We start from the raw sequence: 23,017 nt of genomic DNA on the forward strand, positions 1-23,017 counted from the left end.
GTCATGTAATGGAGTTGCTGTTGGGTTTTTCTTGATTTCTCGGATCTCGGGCTCAATTTGAGGGGCCCTGTACTCCTGGGATGACTGGCAACTGTCTTGAAAGCTCACCATTTGGAAACAATACAATTTATTTTTGTATAGCCCAAAATCACACAAGAAGTGCTGCAATGCGCTTTGACAGCCCCCCAGCCTTGACTCTCAAAGAAGAGAAGGAAAAACTCCCAGAAAAAAAACCCTGGTAGTGGGGGGGGGAAAAAAATGGAAGAAATCTTGGGAAGGGCTGTTCAGTCCTCCTCTCTGGAGAATGGTGAATTTGAAATTGCTTTTAAATGGCTGCCTAGCCCATCCCAGACTGGTTGGCAACAACTACTGCTTTCTGAGAGTTCATGGCTGATGTCCTGGCATAATGTGAACACAACCCAGGGTGCTCCAGAACACCAAGCTGTCAGACGTTTTGCTTTTGCAGAGGCAGTCGCACGTCCGGCTGATTCACTCATCTTGAGCATTTGCTTAGTAACACCTGGCTGGTAAGTACTCCGGTATTTACTGTGGATGACAGGGCGGTGGGCTTAGTTTTTTTCCATAATTTCTGAATGTTTGCTTGCTTTTTTGGGGGGGGGGGGGAAACAAACATGTTGAAGTCCACTGTTTTATTTATCATCAAAAGTTAGCTTTCTCAGTTTAAAAAGGTTAGCAATGACGCCGTAATTGTGATTTAAGAATTGGAGTGTACACTTTACCTTTTTTTATTTTGTGTCCTGCACTATAAAGGATGTCCTTGTGGTTTGTGACGCTTGTCTAGCGAGGTGTGACAGACATGCGTATGCGGTCTATTCAACTAAACAAGGTATCTCAAATAGTCATTTATTTGAATAGGTTCAAATACTTCATACATTCCCTAAAATCCTGAACTGGATTTTAGGAAGTATTTGGGAATTGAGTTAGAACAGAGATGAGTAACGTCGGTCCTGGAGGGCCGTGGTGGCAGCTCTCATTTAACTTGGTCTTGTTCGTATTTTAACTCTGCTGTGACGTCATTCTTATTGTAGATTTTTTTTTTTCTTTCCGAGGATGTCGTCAAATTATATGCAGCTTGAAGCGGATGAGTAATTCCCACTCCATGTTCTTTTCTCTTCAGTTTTCCTTCCAAGTATTTTATGTAATTAAACAGAGCACAATGAATACACACGGGTGTAAATGGAAACAAGTTCCATGGAGAGCTGCTGGTTCCCTTGTCTCTTGCATGTGCTTGCTGTTTGAGACTAAAATAGGATTTCCCACCCATAGTTGATTGACAAGCAAGACCACTAAAATGAAGCAGAAAAATGGCACTTGAGCAATAAGTGCGTCGTCAGTAAGAATCGACGTCTCATTAAGAAATCAGCTTGGAATAAAAACCTCCAACCACCACACCCTTGGGTTAAGGAGATGGTTGTTAAGGTGCTCAAGAACTTCATTTATTCTCGATTTTGGGTGAATTGCACAATTTTAATGTTCCCATCAGTTTGTCATTTAGACAAAGCTCAAGTTGGTGTTTGATACACCCTCGAGGTTTAAAGATCGCTCTAACGTTTGTCCCCATACAAATGAACTGAGAGTTTATTTAAGGGCGCACATGTGAAATGTTTGTGTGGAGGTAGTGAAGCCCACCTGTGGTCCCTTCAGCACAATTCTGAGGCCCCACCTTCACTGCCACTCTGTGTTCAGCCTAAAGCAGTAATGATAAAGGCAGTAATCAGAGTTGTGAAGTTCACAGTTCAGTACAATAAGTAAAGAGCAATGGAGGGAGCTTTGCCATTTAAATGTGATGGAAAAGGAAGCAGGAACAGAGCAGCCTCAACACCAGCAATTAACACGTATGAGATTTTTGGATGGCTGTATTGTGTGTGAATGGCAGCCCCAGTCCGGTGCATACTAAATGCCATCTGTCTGTCTGCTTTTGGAGTGTTCAATTTAGAAACCAGCTGTTTCTCATGAAGCCTGCAGCCCAAGTGACAGAGCACAGTTCAATTTAAAATAACAGAAATACACTCCAGTTCCAGTCCTGTTGGAGCCACATGCCCACCCAGCACAGGCTACTCGTCCATGCAGGTCCAGTTCAAACGTGCCAGTCAGCCTGTGTGCTGCGGCTGTAAGACCCCTGCAGACTTGGAGAGACACGCGACTTCAACACAAACTGTGCTGATCTATAGCAGCCACTCCATGGCCCAATTGTAAACGTCACATCTTAAAAAGGTACAGCAAATCCACCCAAAGAACGTTTACAGGTACTTAAGAGCACAACCCAGGGTGCGGGACTTTCTTTTTTTTCAAGGTTTTTATTAAGACAACGTAAACCTACATATTAAATACAAAGCAACCAGTGTTTTGTGTATGTAGAGAAGTACACAGGGTCATACCGAGCGTTGTGCTTTGAACTGCGAACATCTCCAGCTTGACACGGCCACAACCACAACTCTTCACAGTGCCCCTTCCACAAGGGGCAGCCAACTTCAGAACGTCACAAATGCTTTTCAAACTGGGATTTTCCCCAGGCCAGACTTACTTCGGTCAACTGTTAGAACAGGTCAGTTCTTTGTGAGTTTGAGGCTACCTTCTCATCAAACCAGAGATTGCCATGATGGGATTTTATAAAACTCCAGTTGCAAGAACTTTAAACAGTATTCTCCTAATCCGGCAGCAGTACCCTTCGATGCGTCATCAGTAGCAGCTCTGGAAGGTGGATGCTGGCTATAATATGACACAGTCCGAGTCCTCTTTCTTCTGTTTCCGCTCTGGCCCCTGACGTGCTGGCGGAGGGCTCCTCTGTAACAAAGAGAAGAAAAAAAAATATATATGTACACCATAAAGAAGGACACTCGAGGGGAGAGTTAATTATTTCAAGTGTTGACTATGAAGGCCACATATTCCAATCCACAGTCACACTTACATGCAACTTCAGGGGACAGGCCTGATTAGGAATCTTCTATCTACACAGAGATGTTTTGCCTTTAAAATAATCCAGCCACCCATTTTTCAGACCTGCTTATTCATAACAGCGTTTACAAGGTTGTTGGAGCTTAACCCAGCATGCATCAGGCATTGCTTTGGACCCTGACCACCTTGTTGTGTTGGCAGCAGTGTTACCACGGTCTGTCTCTCTGCTAACATGATGCCGTTAGGTTATTTTCAAATGTTCAATGCAGTTGTGTTCTAAAAATCTCGTTCACAAATTCTCACACCCTGTCATTTAGTCCACCATGACAGTGAACAGCCGCCTGCTATTTAACTTCCACCATTTAATGGAATGAACTTCGCTTTGTGGAAATGAGAGCTGTCACTTAGTAAGAAAAGTGACAATACAACATCCTCTGCTGTGAAGTATGGTGACAATGTTTGCAAGTGCCTGTGTGCACCAAGAACAACAACATTTGTTGCTGAAATACAATTTAATATTTTTAGTGCTATATTCCTTAACAAAATAACCTGGCACTAAACTGAACTGAACACTTGGCTGTACATATTCATTTATATTGTATTGAAGGAATGAGCACAGATTACCCAACACCTCCTTGTAAAAACACAGTGAGGCACAAAAAACAACAATCAACTCCCCACAACAGCTGCAATTAACCAAAATGGCCAAACACCCAGTGAACACACTGCCATGCACACATTTTCTCTGCACATACAGAAGATGCTTCACCCACCCCAGAAGGTGAAAAGCGGCAAAGCGGTGGCCTCAGAAGTGAACAGCAGGCAGATGGGGTGTACTATAAGAATAAAGGTTTTAGAAATGATATGGAAATGGCCCACTGAAGGAGCCTTAGAGACAGAAAAAGGACACTAGGAAGAACAAGACTTGCTTCTCCTGCTAGCACAGGAATTTTTGGGGGTTTGGCCTGGGAACACTGGGGGCAACATACAAGACCACCCTCAAAGGTGAGAGCCTGAACACTGAAAAAGAGCCATGTGGGGTTTTCCAAGGATGCCGGTATTCTAATGTCCTGTGGCCTCTCGCATGTATGTGATGGGGTGGACTCTCTGCTTACAAAACGCTGTAAACACAACCTGAGCCAATCAGCTTGATGAGAGATTGAGAGCGAAGGCCACCTGGTCAAATATCACTATTTGAATAGAACGTGCATGTACTCCAAAATATTCTTATCACTTGATCACAGCTTTAACGCTGCCGTCTTTAGGAGGATGACCTCCTTCCCCCTCCATCTTGGTGCACCTCTTCACCCAGTCATCCTTTGCCTTTCACTCCAGTTCTCTCATTCACTGCCACACCACCTTCATCTCAAATGCTGCACATCCATCTCACCATTCTTCTCGCTGTTCTGTCCTTGGCCATATCTCACTGTCACAGCACACCATATTTAGCTTTCATAAGCGTCACCCTTCAATGCAGGAGAGACTCCTTTAGAAGTCAGAATAGGGGGGCAGCTCCATCACTATCACTGCTGTGCCTGGTCATCTGTCTGCACTCACCAGATCACCTAAGTAGCAGAACTTCTCTATGTTCTTCAGAACAACTGCACTACTGCTGCCGCCACCTCCATTTGACCTTACTACATCAACATTCTGTAATAAAAACAAATAGTACAGTCATGTGGTCCCTTCCCCCCCAACCCAACCCCGGAACTGAATTAGCTTTAAGTTATTCCAGCCTAGCAGCACTTGACTGGCATCCAACACTGCAGTTAATGAAGCTGGGCACTGCCCACCCAATCTGCTACCCACCACCTGCATCCACTTACTGCACATACACCTTAAAGATGGGTCACACTGCAAATACTGAGCACAATCCACAGGTGAAACCATCTGCAAAACACGTATTTTTACAAAAGTGTTGCTAAATAAATAACTTCTGGTAAATGCTCCCTTGAACTAAAGTGTAACACACTTAGACAAGCCCAGGCATTTGAATAGAAGACTTCTCATAAGGCCCCAGGTTATTAGTTAGGAGTCAGTTGATGAGTTAACTGTAACTGAGCTAACGCTACACTTCTTCTGATAGCAACAGTGCAAAGTTGAGTGGGAATCTGAGATGATTCCACAGATTAATCCATGCAGTTTCACAACCTGCTGTTAAATAATCCTGAGGGACTCCAGTTGTGGATATGAATAGAAATGTAGCAACGTCAGGCAGGTCTGCACTTCAAATGCTCATTCACATCTGAGCGCGTTCCATTCCAACTCACCAGAGCGTTTGCCAGAAGTGACTTATTAAACAAAATTAGGAGCAACCGACTGGATGACTTGCCATGCGGATTATGAGACACAAGTAATGTTTTGATTTTTTTTTCACGATTGGTTTTGACGCTGTATGCTGTTGTCCTACATTGGGTATTACAAACTTGTATACTATCAGAAATGTTTTTATCTCTTTTTTTTCTCGGCCATCATTACAATTGACATGGGGTAGGGAAAATAAAAAAGATAGTGTGGAGTATTCCTTTAACCACACAAAAAAGAGCACCTCGACTCCACATTCTGCTTTCCATTTGTAAGCCGGCTTATTCAAATCCAAGTTTGCTGTGCTGACTGCCACAACACGGCTGACCCCGGGGCATCAACACATCATAAGGAACAGACGATCATTCTGGGAAAATTGAGAGTTGCCAATCAACCCTACTAAGACATTTGGGATGCAAGAGGAAAAATAGAAATGCCAGGCTTTAATAGGATCACAGTATTCAGGTGCTGAGAGGCAGCAGTGCCACCTTGTAAACAACACATTTTACTTGGCACATGAGCCAAACGTATTACAATAAAGTAAAACGTCTTGTGAATATTAAAAGTGTAATGGCAGGAGCAAACTTAAAATTAACAAGATGGTTTAACTGTACCTACTCGAGTGCTCAAATTATTATTAACAAACAGGATTTTGCAGTACAGGGAAGAAGCTTAGGCAGTTTTGTTGTTGACAAATTCCAGTGGAGGTTATGGTGACTGGTTGAAACGAGTGCATCTCAGTCCAAGAATTCACCTGTTGTGGCTGCTGGCCAAGAGTACTTTCAGTTACAAATACACAAAAGAAATTTTCATCACAGAGAGCAACAGGAGAACATCTGTAAGATAGATGCAGCGTCTAAGCTGTAAGCAGTGCACTTCCATGTGTGTGACGTCAGGGTGAGCCCCTCTGCCAGCTCCCTGCTTCCTATGCGCACCACAAGACTGTTACATTGTGAAGGGATGGCTACGATGACGGGAGGATTTACTTTGCTCAAGTTCATATGCTTACCAAAAATTAAAAATGGAAGGTTTCCCTTACAGGTGCAATTCATTCATACCTGCCGATATTGGGCTCCACATGAAGCGTCCCTCAACATTCACATGAAAGTTATCAAAACCACATCTTTAAAACATTAGTCAAACATTAGTAAAATATGTTGCCTCATGTATTAAATTTGAAAGCTAATCTATGTCCTGGTTTTTGTGCACAGTTGCATGCCAACACACTACAGATTGTTTGAAAGAAGCCTGAAGGTGTGTGTTTATGTACAGCATACCCTCTAGCTCTCGCAGTGCTGGTGGTTGACATTCTCATTATTAAAATAAATATTTGTAGACAAACGTGTGGAGATTTTTCAGGCAAAAAACTCAGGTTTCCAGGAAAGGCAGTTCTACTCACTAATTCATAAACCAGTGGACAGCAGCAAGGTTAGTTTCCTAAGCAATCCAACAGTAAGGTTGGTACAGCTGATCAAGTAGTAATGGAAAGAGCAGGTAAAGCCTGATGTGGCCAGCAATGTACTTTCTCCAACTTTACTACAGAAGTGCAGTGTACAGTGTGAATTGACCAAAATATATGCAGGATGTAATCACAAAACCTCGCTTTCAAAGTCCTAAATGTGTGTGCAGAGGTTTGGCTGTTGTTGGCATCGGTTTTAAAACCTTTTAACCTTACAATTTCAAAGCTAGATTGTTGCAATGCACACAGAACTGAATCAGCCCTTATACCAAACAAGCAACTGCAAATTTTCCAAAGTTCCTTAATAGTCGGCCTATTTGTTCTGGAGGTTAGTGTCCAAACATTTCTTACGTATAGACAGACACCTTTTCTAAAATTCTCAAAACTTGTTTAAAGGATTTCAAAGTGGTGTTTTTTCCATGACTAATAGATGTACTACAACAAGCCCTAAAGCCCTTTTTCTAAAGTGTTTGTGAGAAACCTTGACAACCTTTAAGAAGTGTCTGAATGAGACATTGGGGCAGCTTAACCATTAGCTAAACAAACAAACTTGATGAGCCGAGCAGTGTCCTCGAGTTTTGTTTTTTTTTTAAAAACGTATGTTCTCAGGATATGAAAGAGTCAACACGCAGCTAAATGGTGGTACAGAGGTGAGCACGGCTGCCTCAGAGTTCTAAGACTTCCTAGCCCAGTCATTGCCTGTGAACAGATTGCAAGTTCCCTCAGGGCTGACTGGATTTATACTTCAGTTTCATCTTGTGTCTGTGTATTTATTGTATATGCAAGTTAGATTAGGATGGGCCTTTTGCACCATGCGACTGCACTTTAAAGAGCAGGATCAGATCAAAGATGAATGAAGCTTCCCATTTCTCCTTTTACCTGCATTTGCTGTGGTGGCAATGACTGCTGCTGGTGATGTTGTTGATACTCTTCTTGTTGGAGCTGTCGGGCCAGCTCCAAATCACTCAGTGCATTTGGACCCTGTTGTTGTTGCTGCAGAGACATGGCCACCATATAATCCTGCAAGACATTTAAATATCAAGCACTAGAATAGATACAGAGACTGAGCTGCTTTGTTTTTTTGTTTTTTTTTAAAATAAAATTTCAAAACAAAGGTTTCACATAATTACAAATGAAGTCACTTCCTTATGTGTTTAGTAGTGCAAGCAGGTCTTAGCACTATAACACATAAAGCACGTTTACCTGGTCAATCTGCCGCTGCTGCTCTTGTTGCTTGACAGTGCCCTGGCCCTGTGCTGTCACAGGCTGTGGCTGCAGAGCTACAGTGTCAGGAGGGTGGTTCAGCCGGAACTCAGAGTTGCAAAAGTTGCCATCACCTTCCACATTATGAAGGCTTTCCCATACTAAATTCTCTTCTTGTAAAAAACCTTGATCAGTCACCAGCAGGTAAAGGTGGTCCTTTGGAGTACAAAGAATAGCAACGATAGTCAACCATCCATCCATTATCCAACCCGCTATATCCTAACTACAGGGTCATGGGGGTCTGCTGGAGCCAATCCCAGCCAACACAGGGCGCAAGGCAGGAAACAAACCCTGGGCAGGGCGCCAGCCCACCACAGGGCACGTGCACACACACACACACACACCCACACACCAAGCACACAGTAGGGACAATTTAGAATCGCCCATCCAACCAGACTCGAGATATTCTACATCTACTCAATTTATCAGCAGGTGACCTATTGAAATTTGGTAAGCTAAATACACACATTCTTGGGTACAGCTTGTTACACATGCTTCTTATTAAGAAAAAAAAAAAGATGCTACCTTGTGTTTGATCATGGTACTAAAGTGGTTATTCCTGAAGAATACAGACAGTTCTCCTTCCTTTGCTGTTGTGCTGAGTTCACACAGACCATGATAGGACAACTGAGAAGCTGTGGACTCCAAGAACTGTTCTGCTACTAAACCTGCAGAGGCATAACACAAGGATGTTATAAAAACATCAAGGCATATATCTGACACAGTCAAGTCAACGATCCGGTTACCTTCACTAACTTGGTTGTTGTCTGCAGAGTGTTTATAGAGGATGATCTTTTCGACCAGCTGGTTGTAGCTGAGTTTCCCAACTGCATTTACAGTGTCTTGGCTCTGCAAAAGAGAAAAGTCTAGCTAAAATCAAGTGTTCCTTTCACCTTTATGTTTAAAAATGATACCTAATCTTCAATTCCACTAAGTAGATTTTCCAAATTACTTTTTAGTCATGAGTCTTTTGGGTGTAGCCCATGGAAAGTCATCATGGGGCATCCTAACTAGGTTATCAATTCACCTAGAGTGATCCTCTCTATTCAAAACAGCAGTGGCATTTACTCCAAAATGATCCTAGATTGTTAAACTCCACATTTTATATATATTATATAACTCAGTGGAGAAAACTCAATCTGGCCGATTCTAATTGCAGCCCGATTCTTCTGGTCACCACAATGAAAGTCTGCAACTGCCCTGAAGACAGGCACAAAGGTAAACAGAGATCTTCTTCTGCAAGGCTGTGACTTGGACTGTATAAAATTCGGATCCATCATTTCAACTAGCTACTTGGTAACTAAACAGCTGCACATTATCAAAGGAAGATGTTCTAAGAACTTGATTCATTTTCATGTATATCTATTTTTAAAATATCTTAAAATGCTTAGTCATGGATGCACGCTTCTTTTACCTGTGGATCTACCAGCCAGCCGTGATAGAGAGGAATGTTAAGCAAGTCAAAGACGATGCATTCTGGAGTATACTCAAAGTCTGACACTCCTGTGAAGCGTACGTTTACATCCAACCCTGTAGAGAGCTTTGAAAGGACTGCCATGGCATCACTCATATTCTAAACAAAAAAGTTTACATATAAGAAAAGTTATGTATAAATATGATATGCAGTTCCTCAATGTTGATCCTAGCTAACCAAATTAGGCATGTGTACCCAATTTGGCGAGATAAAAGTGGTTTTAAAACTACTGAGATTTTCAAATTGTGTTTTGCTAAATAATACACTACAAAATCCAGATGCCTGGTAAATGCAGCTGTACCTTTTTGCATTACACCCTTCAAAACCACTTTTACATACTTAATATCATATCGTAGCTGTCTATATTACTAAGGCATGCTTGAACTAATTCATGAACACAACATAAAAGCATTAGTATGAAATATACATACTTGCTGAAAATTTAACTCCAGCCCTTCCGCATTTTCTCCTGGCTTTATTGATAAAATGCATTCCCCTGCAAAATGAAAGCATTTGTCCACTCTAGTATCAGATTATATCAAAATGGCAATCATGCAGCAGTGGATCTATAATGTTTCGTCTACAAAGTGATACAACTGAGTAACCCGGGGTAAATGACTTGACAGAACATTCCTGAGAAAATATATTTAATGAAAAAAGAAAACAAAATTACAGAAAAACCTAATTAAGACTCAAAAACAGTCTTCTGGAAGCAGGATTCAGAAGTGTTGCTGAAGTGCAAACCCATGTGTCTGGAAGTGAAGTAATACATTGGCCATGTTCAGTGGCATTAATGGCAAGAGACAAGTTACTACTCATTGACTGCCTCATATGTGTGTGGGTGTCCGTATCAACGAAAGGCGAGAGTGTGAAAATGGACGGGCAAAGCAGACCAAGAGCCTCTGGTGCCCTGCACTGAGGACTTCACAGCTAACCTTGCAGAGCACTACCGTGACACAAACTGCTAAAGTACATGGGACACTTTTGGCTGTGTTGTGTCACTGACATGCGTGGTTTTCTTTTTTTTTTTTTTGCTGTCATGGTACCTTAAGCTGAGATTTACTGCCATTCTGTACATTCGTGTCATTTGTATGTTATGTTGTGGGATATACAGACACAAAACAAATAGGATCCTTATTTAAAAGGGAAGATTTTACTTTATTGGCTTTATAAATGGTTAAACACAGAAATAAATTGAAACAAACGTGCAATTCATGTACTCTGTCTTCAGAATACTCACCAAGGTGTGCCATCAGCTCCTCTGTGGTGATCACTTCTGTCTGAGGTGGCAACTTAGCCTAAAATACATAAACAAAAGCTCTGTAGCTGAAATATTAAAAAGTTGAGGTTTAAGTTAATAGCAGATCTGCTTTTAATCATCTTGTCATAACTCTGCCTATTTTAATAGCTCTTTATATTTGCATGACTTTAACATATTATGCATGCAAATGCAGTGCAGTTTAATAATGTACAGTTAAATTTCTGTAAGTGCACTGAACTTGTACTGATTTACATGAATAAACAAAATTAAACTGAACAGAATAATACTGGACAACATTATCAGGTCCCTTTATCTTCTTCTGTAATATTTAGCCATTTACTTTGGGTAGAATTTGGGTAGTACATTTACAGACAATGGGAATGTTCAAGAAAGTATTAATAAAATATTGTTATACTAAAATACTGGTGAAAATAACTAAAGGGAGGTCAAGAATGGTGTATGAAGAAGATACAACTTTAAATTAATTATCAGATTGAGTTATCTGTTTAATCTTGCAGTTTATAAAGACTATTTTATTTGGTTACCTTTTGGAAGAGAATTGGGTTGGAGTATTAATCACCAAAAATAGGGAATTCTAAAACAAAACACAGTCATCTAATTTGTACGTACTGTGATGCAATAAAAACTTTTGTTTCATTTATTTATCGCTGAAGCATGTGATTAATTTATTACTGTTTGCAATAAAATCATGCAACTATATTGAGGATTTAAGTAAACAACTAACTGTGAAAAAAGGCAAAAAGTGACATCATTAATGTTTCATTTCATGAAACCATTGGTAGATATGGCACAAAAAGACGGGAATCTCTAACACCCTACTATGAATTCAATTTTTTTTTTTTTTTTTTTTTTAATTTAAGACCAAACTTTCAGTGAACAACGAACAGTATGCAAAATAAATATTTCACATTGTTTGGGCATCAGATTAGGACTTTGCCAAACTAGGTGTTAACAGTGTTCCTTCAATGGCACAGCTGTCGCACCTTTGAATTACTGACAGTACCAACAAGTTTACTGTATATTTGACGCTTCTACTTCACATTCTCTAAACGAATTCAATTACAATAATTAATAAATACTTTTGTTTAAAAATAAATCAAATATAAAGTGTTAGATCATATCTACTGGCACATAATGGATTCAAGATTTTAAATTTTAAGAATTCGTAGGTGGTGCAGTGGTAGCACTGCTGATTGGCAGTAAGGAGACTGTGGGTTTGCTTCCTGGGTCCTCCCTGCATGGAGAGCACTTTGAGTAGTGAGAAAAGCGCTACATAAATGTAAAGTATTATTATTGTTATTATTATATTAATATAAGATTAAAACGTGAAATTGAATAAAAGTAACAGGTACAAGTGCACTACACCTCTAGAGCTGTATGAAATTTATGGATTCTTCTTAATACTATAAAAGTCAAATATCAATGAACAAGTCAACAGAACTACCATGTGATCAACAAATTAAAGAGAAAAAAAAAAAACAATTAGATGAGACACAAACCTTCCAACGCAGAAATAAGACGTTCATGATTGCAAGCAAAGGGCAGGGTCCATTCTCACTCTGAGTTATGATTGGCGTTCTTTCTCCTTTCCAATTGATCCACTTCACAAAGTAATATGCAGGAACTGGTTCTGATAAGGGTGCATGAGCTCCTTCCTCCATAGCATCAGCCACTGAATCTCTTTCTAATTGAGCAGAGGAAGGCAGTGCAGATTCCACTGATACAATAGGTGCAAGGCAAACAGATTTACTCTCAGCCAAACCAACACCAGATGTGCATGGAGAAGACGCTGCTAGGTCCGAGCCCTCCTGACTTTCCAGGTCTGATGCTTGCACAGCACTCCCTATGCTGGACATGTTTACTGCAGCCTCTGAACATTTGTCAAGAATGAATCCATGCTCAGAATCCAACTCATCTGGCAACGGATGGTCATTACTCAGTAGACTACATTCCTCCGATTCTTTGGGTGTTTGGCCATCAGCCACCTCACTAACACCAGTTTCCAATGTTAGTTCTCTATCAAGCATATTTACATCTACTAAATGAGAAGTGACTGCACTTTCACTTATGTCACACTCCACACTACCCTGCCTCTCTGCACTTTCTTGGCTTTGCTCTTCCACAATCTCTAACCTTTCTTCCATTGTGGGGTTTTTCATGACCTCTCCAACTTTTATATCCTGGCTGTCCATAATTTCGTTTTTGCTACAATTCCTTCAGGTAAACTTGGGATTTCTTTCTTAAAATGCCTCCATCTACACACGAAATAATAACCTAATGAACAACTCACTAAATGAAACAAAACATATAGGAACTTTGAAGTCTTGATGACACACTGTTGCTTCCTGCTCTTACAAAATAATTCTTATCTAATTAACTTACTGAACTCTTCTACCCAGATGATTTTGTACCTTGAAACAGAAATAATATAATAAACGGCAACTAACCTACTGTACCACTGCTTCTCAAGCTATAGAAATCTTTGACACTTTCACCCCAAAACAAAAAAAAGAATTTCAAACAATTAAATATTTCCTACAAGGACAATAAGATATCTGAACAATTACTGTATATTAAACCTTATAAAGTGCAAACCCCTTTTAAATAAAACACAGAACAAAATATATTCACTGAAGAAAATAAAAAGTCGTGGTGAAATCTGCAGTTAATGAAGCAAACTCAACTTCTTCAATGTTAATCTTCCTTTTCTTCTTTTACATTTGAAGCAATTATCATCCAGCAGTCTTACAGCATTAGACGTATAGAGGAGCACTGAGATCACATTACCTGTTTGGGAAACAAAAATCAATGCTGGATTATACATTAAAAGAAACTAGAGTAAAAATAAAATTCAAAAATCACATTAAAACAGAAAATGAACATCATCATCATCATCCTGGAATGACTTTTTGTAGCCCTCATATAGGAATGCAGAAGAAAAAAACATCTGCCATATCCTGCACACGGCATCCCAACGCCCAGCCTGGACATCAGCAGTAAAACACTGTAGATAAATACTGCTGGCTGCTGTGAAGTTCAATAAGATTTAGTGTGTCCCTGTTGTCTGTGTATTCAGTAAACAGTAGCATATGAAATATTACAGTTTTATACAGGATATGTATTCGTTTCATGAATATTGTTATATTGCCCGATTTCCTTTTTATTACACGCTCTTGCTTTTTATTAAAATACTTGTGCTGTATCAATCTGTGAGAAAAAATTTCTTAGGCTCTGCCACAAGAATGCTGAAAATGTTTTTTGTTTTCTAAGATTTCTAGATGGGGCATCAATTCAGACACAGATTGGTTTATTGTACCAAAACAACATTAGCTTAAGGTTGCAAAAATGTGCAACCAAACCCTGGCATTTCAGCCCACCCATAGTTGAATTTTGGGACTTCGAATTGCGGCCAAACACAACCTTCCACCCTCCAAACTTGTCTGCACACGCCAAGAGCAGCTGAACAAAACAACAGCCTGTGCACTGACAGCACGGCACCATAACTAGCAGAGATACAATCGGTGGAAATGTTTGGAGAAATTGGGAAGGTACTGAAGAAGTGGCTGTGTGTGCAAGTTTCAGAACTGATACAAAGGGAGGGTTACAAGCTCTTGGATTCTCAGTGATTCAAGACTGTTAGGGTTAATGGAGATTATGCGGAATATAATGAGGAGTGCATTAATAACAGAACTAGTTATCATACAAGTAATAATAATAGTAATAATTCTTTACATTTATATAGCGCTTTTCTCACTACTCAAAGCGCTCTCCACACAGGAAGGACCCGGGAAGCAAACCCACAATCTCCTTATGTGTAAACAACTCTATAATTATCCATCCATCCATCCTCTTCCGCTTATCCAAGGTCGGGTCGCAGGGACAGCAGCTTAAGCAGAGATGCCTAGACTTCCCTCTCCCCAGCCACTTCTTCTAGCTCTTCCGGGAGAATCTCGAGGCCTTCCCAGGCCAGCCGGGAGACATAGTCCCTCCAGCATGTCCTGGGTCTTCCCCGTGGCCTTCTCCTGGTTGGACGTGCCCGGAACACCTCACCAGGGAGGCGTGCAGGAGGCATCCTGATCAGATGCCCGAGCCACCTCATCTGATTCCTCTCGATGCAGAGGAGCAGCGGCTCTACTCTGAGCCCCTCCCGGATGACTGAGCTTCTCACCCTATCTTTAAGGGAGAGCCCAGACACCCTATAATTAATTACCAGCAATAAAAACAACTGTTGGCAAACTTTGTGGACATCTGTTATATTACTTTGTGAAAGTGAACAAAATGTATTCATGAAAACTGAACTGGTGTAGTCAAAAAGTGGCAACATAATAAATAAATGAAGTGTCAAGATGCTGTAGTAAAGAAAACAAAAAAATTTTTTTTTAAAGCAGCCATGACTCAAACTTTATTAAAGAAACCAGATAGACAGCTAACCAATCAAATCTTAAATATCCAGTTAGAAGAAATGTTAGTCTGACTTTGACCTCAATTACAGCACAGTGTCAGCTTTCACAGACACGGTTAATGATACTCTCAAACTCTTTGATGCAGGACAGGTCACCGTTACACTTTCAAACTTACGTGATGATTTTGACACCACTAATCACAGCTTTCTTCTACACAGGCTTCAAAATATAGTTAACTAACTTCACACTCCTCAAATCAGTTTTCAATATGGGCAGACACAGTCCTACCACATTCCTCCATGCAGTTAGACATGGCATCTCTATGAATTCGATGCTGGGATTAGTTTAGGAGAGAATCATTTCCAAATATAGTCCTAACTTAAATACATAAAGTGTCTATCATTGTAAACAGAATGATTCTTCTTCAGTAACATCATTTATTAACGGCTTTATTGAGTCATCCTTGTTGATGACTGATAGTTATTTACTTTTAAGTTTGGGAAAAAGTACATAAAAACTCTTGCTATTTATATGGCTATATTAAAAGAAAGGTTTGACTGAATTTGTCTTAAATGTACGTACAAACTCTTACATACAACTAATGTTGAGTCATCACAGCTACAGTTTTAAAGCCTATTTTGTGTGGTTATGAAACACTGCAAAAGCTAGCGCTTTTTTTTTCTTCTAGCAGAACTGTAATGCTTTATGGTGAATTATTCACTTACTACCCTAAAATTAATTTAAAGCATGGCAAGTTTCACAAATAGAAGTAAGTAGTATTAAAATACTGTGTAACACCAGAATTTAACTAGCTTCACTACATTCCAATGAAATTTAGAATAACTTTTATAACTGGCCTTCTCACAAGGAGTATAAATAGTTTAGAAGCCCTCTCACCCCACAGATCGTATTAATTCCTATACTTCAGGGCATACAAGACAAAGAGCTGCCTAAATAAGACTAGTGGAGGTGGTAAAGTCTTTAGCTCTAGCCCACCCAAACTCAGGAAGGTTCTGCCAATTAGTGCAATTCAGTCAAGGCTGCAGGATATCTTTATGATGATGCACAGATGTCTTAGTAGTTCAAAATGGAAACTGCAGAGTTATGGCAACCTACACATTTTAACAGTATTTTTCCTTAAGCTTTTTTTTTTTTTTTTTGTATAGTAACAGTTTTTGAATTGAAATTACAAAGTCCCATTTACTTATGCAAACCTTTGCTGATCCACTCAGTGTGTGACCGACTTATTGCATCTGAAAGGTGGACAAAAAACACACTCTACGTATATCTACATTTCCTGGAATATACTGCATGATATTTATCTCTTTATGTTTCAACAACATGTGTCTAAATTAGATGACTTCTAACCATACTAAATCACTAAACACTCACTGAGCAAATTAAGACCATCTGTACGTGTGCTTTTCCATGCAATTATCTACTCAACCAATGACGTGGAAGCAGCACAACACATAAAATCATAAAGATATATATTTGGAGCTTCAGTTATTAGTATCAAACACCATAATTGGGAAAAATGTGGTCTCCGTAAATTTGACTGTGGCATGATTGCTAGTACCAAGTAGGCTAGTTTGACCATTTCTGCAGCTGTTGGTCTACTAGGATTTCCATGCACAGCAGTCTCTAGAGTTTACTCAGAATGCTGTCAAAAACAAAAATCATTCAGTAAGTGGCAGTTCTGAGGACGTAAATGTTTTGTTAATAAGAGAGGTTAGAGGGGAATGTCCAAACTGGTTCAAGCTGCCAGAAAGGTTTTGGTAACCGTACAGCATGTCGAACCATGAGGCAGATGGGCTACAACAATAGAAGATCACATCGGGTTCTACTAGAAAGCTAAAGTTATGGTGGGCACAGGCTCACCTACACTACACAGGGTGAAGAGCGAAAACACGTAGCCTGATCTGGTGAATCTCCTGATTTCTGCACACAGATGGTAGGGTCTGAATTTGGTTCAAACAACTTGAATCCATTCACCCAACATTGCCTGTGCCAACAGTCCAGACTGGTGGTGGTAGTGTAACGGTGAGGGGCCTGTTTTCTTGGCACACTAATACCAATCAATCATTGCTTGAATGTCACAACCTATTTGAGCACTGTCATTAAACATGTGCATTTCTTTACGACCCCAATAAGGTGCAATAACCCAAAGATTTCTATTAAAATATGCAAGGCAAAGGACAGACTTTCTGTATAACATGTAACACTTTAATTAAATAATCTACTTTTCAAGTATATACAGTATACATCTACAATATATATTTGCTTTCTTACTATATTCTTCTTTCCAGATCAAGTTTATGTACAAAGAATTTATTGTTTTATGATTAGCAACATATAAAAATGCTGAAACAGTTTTCAGTTAGGATAGTTATAAATATTGCATTAAGAACCGTCTTTCTCGATAAGGAACGGCTGGCTTCTCCCACGCTACCACATTACTAGGACGCTATTTCTGCGAATGAACATATGGTGCAACAGTAACTCATTTGCTGTGAATGTCTCTTTAGGGCTTTCACGACACTTTATCCATTGCCGCCATTTTTTCTGATTTCCACCCTCAGATTGTTATTCAGCCAGCAATTCCAATTACGTTCTTCGCTAGTCTTGTGACTGAGGAGGGTCCCGATCTTCGTTAATGAACCGATCGGGTGTGTGCGAACCAAACATCAGTTAAACTTCTCAGACTGCATCATCAGAAGACACGTTACACGGGTAAGAAAGAGCAGGAACTATTCAGCTTTGAAATTACTGATACTTTAGCAGGAAGCTAAAACTGAATATTTCTATATTTTAGTAAGGGCAAAAAAGCTGGGGATTAGATTATGCGCAGTACCTGATCTGCATGTTTCCAGACAGTTATTAGGACGACAAGAACACAGAACTCCCCACCCCCAACACACACCGATTTATGCACGTGACCACACAACGGATGATAAAGCGAATTCGCCTTCGTAACACTTTCAACGTCAAGTCCTTCACTCACATAACATCACACAACAGTACTGTACTGAAAATCCCAAGCTATCTCAAGATGTCCCCTGAGGTTTGCGAGAGGGAGCAGCAGACTACTGTGTTCGCAGACTGTGGCGCCGCGTGTTGAAAGCATCTCAACGCAGGCTTATTTTCAGCTCGCACAGCGTTTCTTTTCTAAACGATATCGCCCTCAAAGTAAACAGGATTAATAGTAAACGTTGGCACAATAACTCACCTTCTTCGTGAGTACACAGCTGCAGCTTGTCTATGAACTATCATTTTGACTGGCTCTTTGGGTTGTTCACTTTACTTTCGCCGAAAACACCGATTCACTCCTTGACAACCACCAGACAATCGGCTTTAGAACACTTTTAAGTAGCTTTATTAAACTACAGGACAGTAAACAAAGTCGCACTTCTTTTTCCCTTGGGGTCGACAGTAAACTACATGGCTAAGCTCGAGTTTAGTCTTCCTTTCTACTTCCCGCTTGTTGTTTTCACAGCTCTGTATACACTTCACACATAAAGACCACCAACTCCTGAAAACAACTAAAGAGTTTACACGAAGGGCGCGGAGCACTCGGCTCTGTATTTACGGAAAGACAGACGACTTCAAAACAGTTCCGCCTCAACTTTCTTGACAGGCGCGACTAACGCGCTCCCCCTTGCGGCAGGAGGAGCAACATCTATCAAGGCGAGAAACTCGAGAACCAGGATCTGCCCAAAAGAGAAGAGTATGAACTCGGCTAATTCAGTAGGAGAAACTTCAAAATGCTAAGACAACGCTAAAAGAAATGTAACCGTTTAGCAAAATGGCTTCAGTGTTTCAAAAAATAAATGCATCAGTGCATCTTGAATCTAATGCTGACACTGGCATGTCAGGGATTTTCAACAAAAGTGGAATCTGAGACAGTTGGTTTTCTTTCAACACATTTATTAGCCACAGGCCAATTATTGTTATTAATTGATTTCAACAACAATTTATTTATTGTACAGCTCAGAATTAACACAAGGAACGTCCCAATGGGCTTTAACAGGCCCTGTTTTTGGACTGTCCTCCAGCTTTAACTCCTTAAGAAAAAAAAACAGAGACACACAACGTGTAAGGAAAAAGATGGAAGAAATATTGGTAAAGGTAATTCAGAAAGAGACCCTATTCCAGGTAGGTTGAGTGTGCAATGGGTGAGAAAAAATGGGGTAAATACAACAGACAAAACAGAAGACAAGAATCCTCTTCCCAGAGCGAGATGGCCAATCTATCATTGCCACCTCACAGAAAGAATAGATTATCTCACTCAATAAATACAGAACTATCACCTATGAGGACACAGATTTGTTAAAATACATCAAAAACAAAGTAGAAACTAATTAACATAAATGAAAAATGAGAGTATCTGTCCATCAGATGATTGTAGAACCTCCGGCAGGCCGTAGAAAAGGAATCAGACAAGCCAGACACAGTCAGGGTCCTGGAGACCTCACCCAACAAGCAGCCTCCCCAATTCTGGCCTTGCAACATCCGAGTCAGTACTGGGCTGGCCAATCAGTCCACAATACACGGCACTTTTTTGAATTTTCCAAAAAATGTAGATGGTTGTCTGTTAAGGTCATTAATTAAATTAAACTGTTCCATTATCTCTGATATGTAGATTAAAATTTTTGAAACTTATTCATTTTTAACTGTGTAGGAAAGATACTGTATCTAATCACTCAGTTAATTAATTACCAGTTTTGCCTTTGGCAAAGCTGATAATTAATTAAAACAATTAACAATACACCAACACCAGGGATGCCAAACTAATGTAGGCTGTGTGAAGGATCTGTTTCATTTCCCAGCTGGGATGCCAGGAAAATGAAGAGATCTGTCCATTTTATGAATGAGGTTCCTAAATCAGCGAAAGTCTATGTTACACATTTTGTGGTTCGGCTAGACTATACATTTACTTTCACAAATAACCCAAATACGCTTGTTGAAATAAACAAAGTAGAATAATCTAAAGTATAAGGATAACAGAAAATGGATATATGCAAGTATATATATGTATATAGATATACTGTTGTCACTTGGTGTCCGCAGGGGATTAGTTCCAGGACCCTCCATGGGTACCAGGATTTGAGGATGCTTAAGTCCCTTTTATTAAGTGATGTAGTATTTGCATATCCTACACACATCCTCCTGTATACATTAAATCATCTCTAGATTACTTAAAATAGCACTAGCAGTACTGACACTTCCACAAATTTCATCTTCTTTCTGCTTTATTGTGCAAATGTTTGATTCATTCTTATTGCTCTTATGGTACAATTCTGCGAGCATCATGGCACTTTTGAAAAGATGTTATTTTCTCTTTGAGAGACAGCACTGTACTGTACACTCCATCTAAAGGCCCATTTACAAGTATACTCGGCCACAGGCAGGTGAAGACAATGTCGAACACAGAGCGTGTACACCCTGGTTTGTTTATAGTTCAGTTGTTCGGTGTGAGGCAATGCAAGTCACTATGTGGTTGCAGAATTCATGGCTTTTGCCCCAAAGTTTTTTCTTTGCCTTTACATATCAATCTTGCAGATATTTTCATTTCTGTCTGCACAAACTTTCATCTTTCCCCAGGGTCTGGTGTTTTCTTGCCATGAATCTGTGGCCATTTGGCTAACGCTGTGTGCTTTTAATGTTGGATTATGTAGGTGCGGGTATCAACACTTCACACAACTGTTCCTTTAATGAGTGCATGTTTTCTTGTCTAGAGTATGTGCAATCAACATGCACAGGGCCATGTGGTTATATAAATTTGCCAACATGAGGGTCTGTGCGCCAGGTCTGATGACAAAATGTGTGTAATGCCTGTCAGGTATAAACAGGCCTTTAGCCTTTGAGCTCTGGCACTGGTAAAGTCCCTGCACTTTGTACACAACGCACATTCCTACTATTGATTTTATGGTTTAGTAAGGTCCTCAGACTGTCTCTGCCGCAATTGCTCATGGCCTCTGGTAGAATGGGAAGAAGACAATTAGACTTGACTAAAGAGGAAGTAAAGATCATACCAAGGTTTATGTAGTGCAAAAATCATTACTGAGCCTCGAGGGGTCCGCCTGACCCTGCTGATTCTCCCCCTGAGTCGGCATCCCACAGAGTATGCCTACACATCATTGTAGCAAAGTCAAGTTTTGCTTTTTGGAATTTTTTTTTTGTTTTGTTTTTCCAAATATTTTTAATCTGCATTTGGTTGAATCTGCAGATGCTGAACCCATGGATACAATGGTTCGACTGTATACAGATGAAGGACAATACCAACACAAACCATAAAATTACAATGGCTTAAACATTTTCACTTCTATAGAAAAAAAGGCACTTAACTTATGACTTATTAACTTATAACAATTCATGCGATCAAAATGGATAAGTTCTTTAGCTAGTTATTAAGTTTCTAGTTCCACACCATGGCATTAATTTACTCAATTGACAGTCTACACTGGCTTAGCTCCCCCACACAGAGTTTCTGTTTTTGTGTGGGTGTGAGTTGCCACTTTGCACTTTCAGACTGGAATTAGGAAGACAAGTTATAACACCTAGACCTTACTGAGGTTTTTTCACAAGGTGTCCTCATTTGCTAGCAAAGGTACTCCAGCTGGTTCAGCTGGTGATCAGTCAGCTCCCATCATTAGAAAGGTGAATGTATAGCTTTTACATACAGTCTCTCTGTGCTTGTACACTTGCTATTCCTGAGCAATGGTGGGACTAATGCTATCCTCATCTACAGTTAGGTCTATAAATATTTGGACAGAGACAACTTTTTTCTAATTTTGGTTCTGTAAATTACCACAATGAATTTTAAATTAAACAACTCAGATGCAGTTGAAGTGCAGCTTTTCAGCTTTAATTCAGTGGGGTGAACAAAACGATTGCATAAAAATGTGAGGCAACTAAAGCATTATTTTAACACAATCCCTTCATTTCAGGGGCTCAAAAGTAATTGGACAATTGACTCAAAGGCTATTTCATGGGCAGGTGTGGGCAAGTCCATCGTTATGTCATTATCAATTAAGCAGATAAAAGGCCTGGAGTTGGTTTGAGGTGTGGTGCTTGCATGTGGAAGATTTTGCTGTGAACAGACAACATGCGGTCAAAGGAGCTCTCCATGCAGGTGAAAGAAGCCATCCTTAAGCTGCAAAAACAGAAAAAACCCATCTGAGAAATTGCTACAATATTACGAGTGGCAAAATCTACAGTTTGGTACATCCTGAGAAAGAAAGCAAGCACTGGTGAACTCAGCAACACAAAAAGACCTGCACATCCACGGAAGACAACAGTAGTGGATGATCGCAGAATCATTTCCATAGTGAAGAGAAACCCCTTCGCAACAGCCAACCAAGTGAACAACACTCTCCAGGGGTTAGGCGTATCGATATCCAAGTCTACCATAAAGAGAAGACTGCATGAAAGTAAATACAGAGGGTGCACTGCAAGGTGCAAGCCACTCATAAGCCTCAAGAATAGAAAGGCTAGATTGGACTTTGCTAAAGAACATCTAAAAAAGCCAGCACAGTTCTGGAAAAACATTCTTTGGACAGATGAAACCAAGATCAACCTCTACCAGAATGATGGCAAGAAAAAAAGTATGAAGAAGGCGTAGAACAGCTCATTATTCAAAGCATACCACATCATCTGTAAAACACGGTGGAGGCAGTGTGATGGCTTGGGCGTGCATGGCTGCCAGTGGCACTGGGACACTAGTGTTTATTGATGATGTGACACAGGAAAGAAGCAGCTGAATGAATTCTGAGGTGTTCAGAGACATACTGTCTGCTCAAATCCACCTAAATGCAGTCAAATTGATTGGGCGGCGTTTCATGATATACGTGGACAATGACCCAAAACATACAGCCAAAGCAACCCAGGAGTTTATTAAAGCAAAGAAGTGGAAA

The 23,017-nt window shown here is 40.1% G+C and overlaps 1 protein-coding gene across 2 annotated transcripts; it reads right to left on the reverse strand.

The window, feature by feature from the left end:
• Positions 1-2,298: 2,298 nt before the first annotated feature.
• mindy1 (MINDY lysine 48 deubiquitinase 1) lies at positions 2,299-18,717 on the reverse strand. 2 transcript variants are annotated; one of them, XM_051922774.1, is made up of 11 exons: positions 18,331-18,717; positions 12,449-13,485; positions 12,198-12,415; positions 10,657-10,714; positions 9,848-9,912; positions 9,357-9,515; positions 8,689-8,791; positions 8,468-8,610; positions 7,883-8,098; positions 7,559-7,699; positions 2,299-2,805 (listed from the first exon to the last, which is right to left on the reverse strand). In XM_051922774.1, exons 2-11 carry the CDS (start codon positions 12,888-12,890, stop codon positions 2,731-2,733), a joined length of 1,620 nt encoding a protein of 539 aa, XP_051778734.1. In that variant the 5' UTR covers positions 12,891-13,485; positions 18,331-18,717; the 3' UTR covers positions 2,299-2,730. The 2 variants fall into 2 exon arrangements, with proteins under 2 accessions (XP_051778734.1, XP_028649783.1); XM_028793950.2 differs by having other exon boundaries at positions 12,198-13,485.
• Between the last annotated feature and the right edge of the window lie 4,300 nt (positions 18,718-23,017).

Source organism: Erpetoichthys calabaricus, chromosome 2 (assembly GCF_900747795.2).
Source record: "Erpetoichthys calabaricus chromosome 2, fErpCal1.3, whole genome shotgun sequence".
Taxonomy (NCBI): domain Eukaryota; kingdom Metazoa; phylum Chordata; class Cladistia; order Polypteriformes; family Polypteridae; genus Erpetoichthys; species Erpetoichthys calabaricus.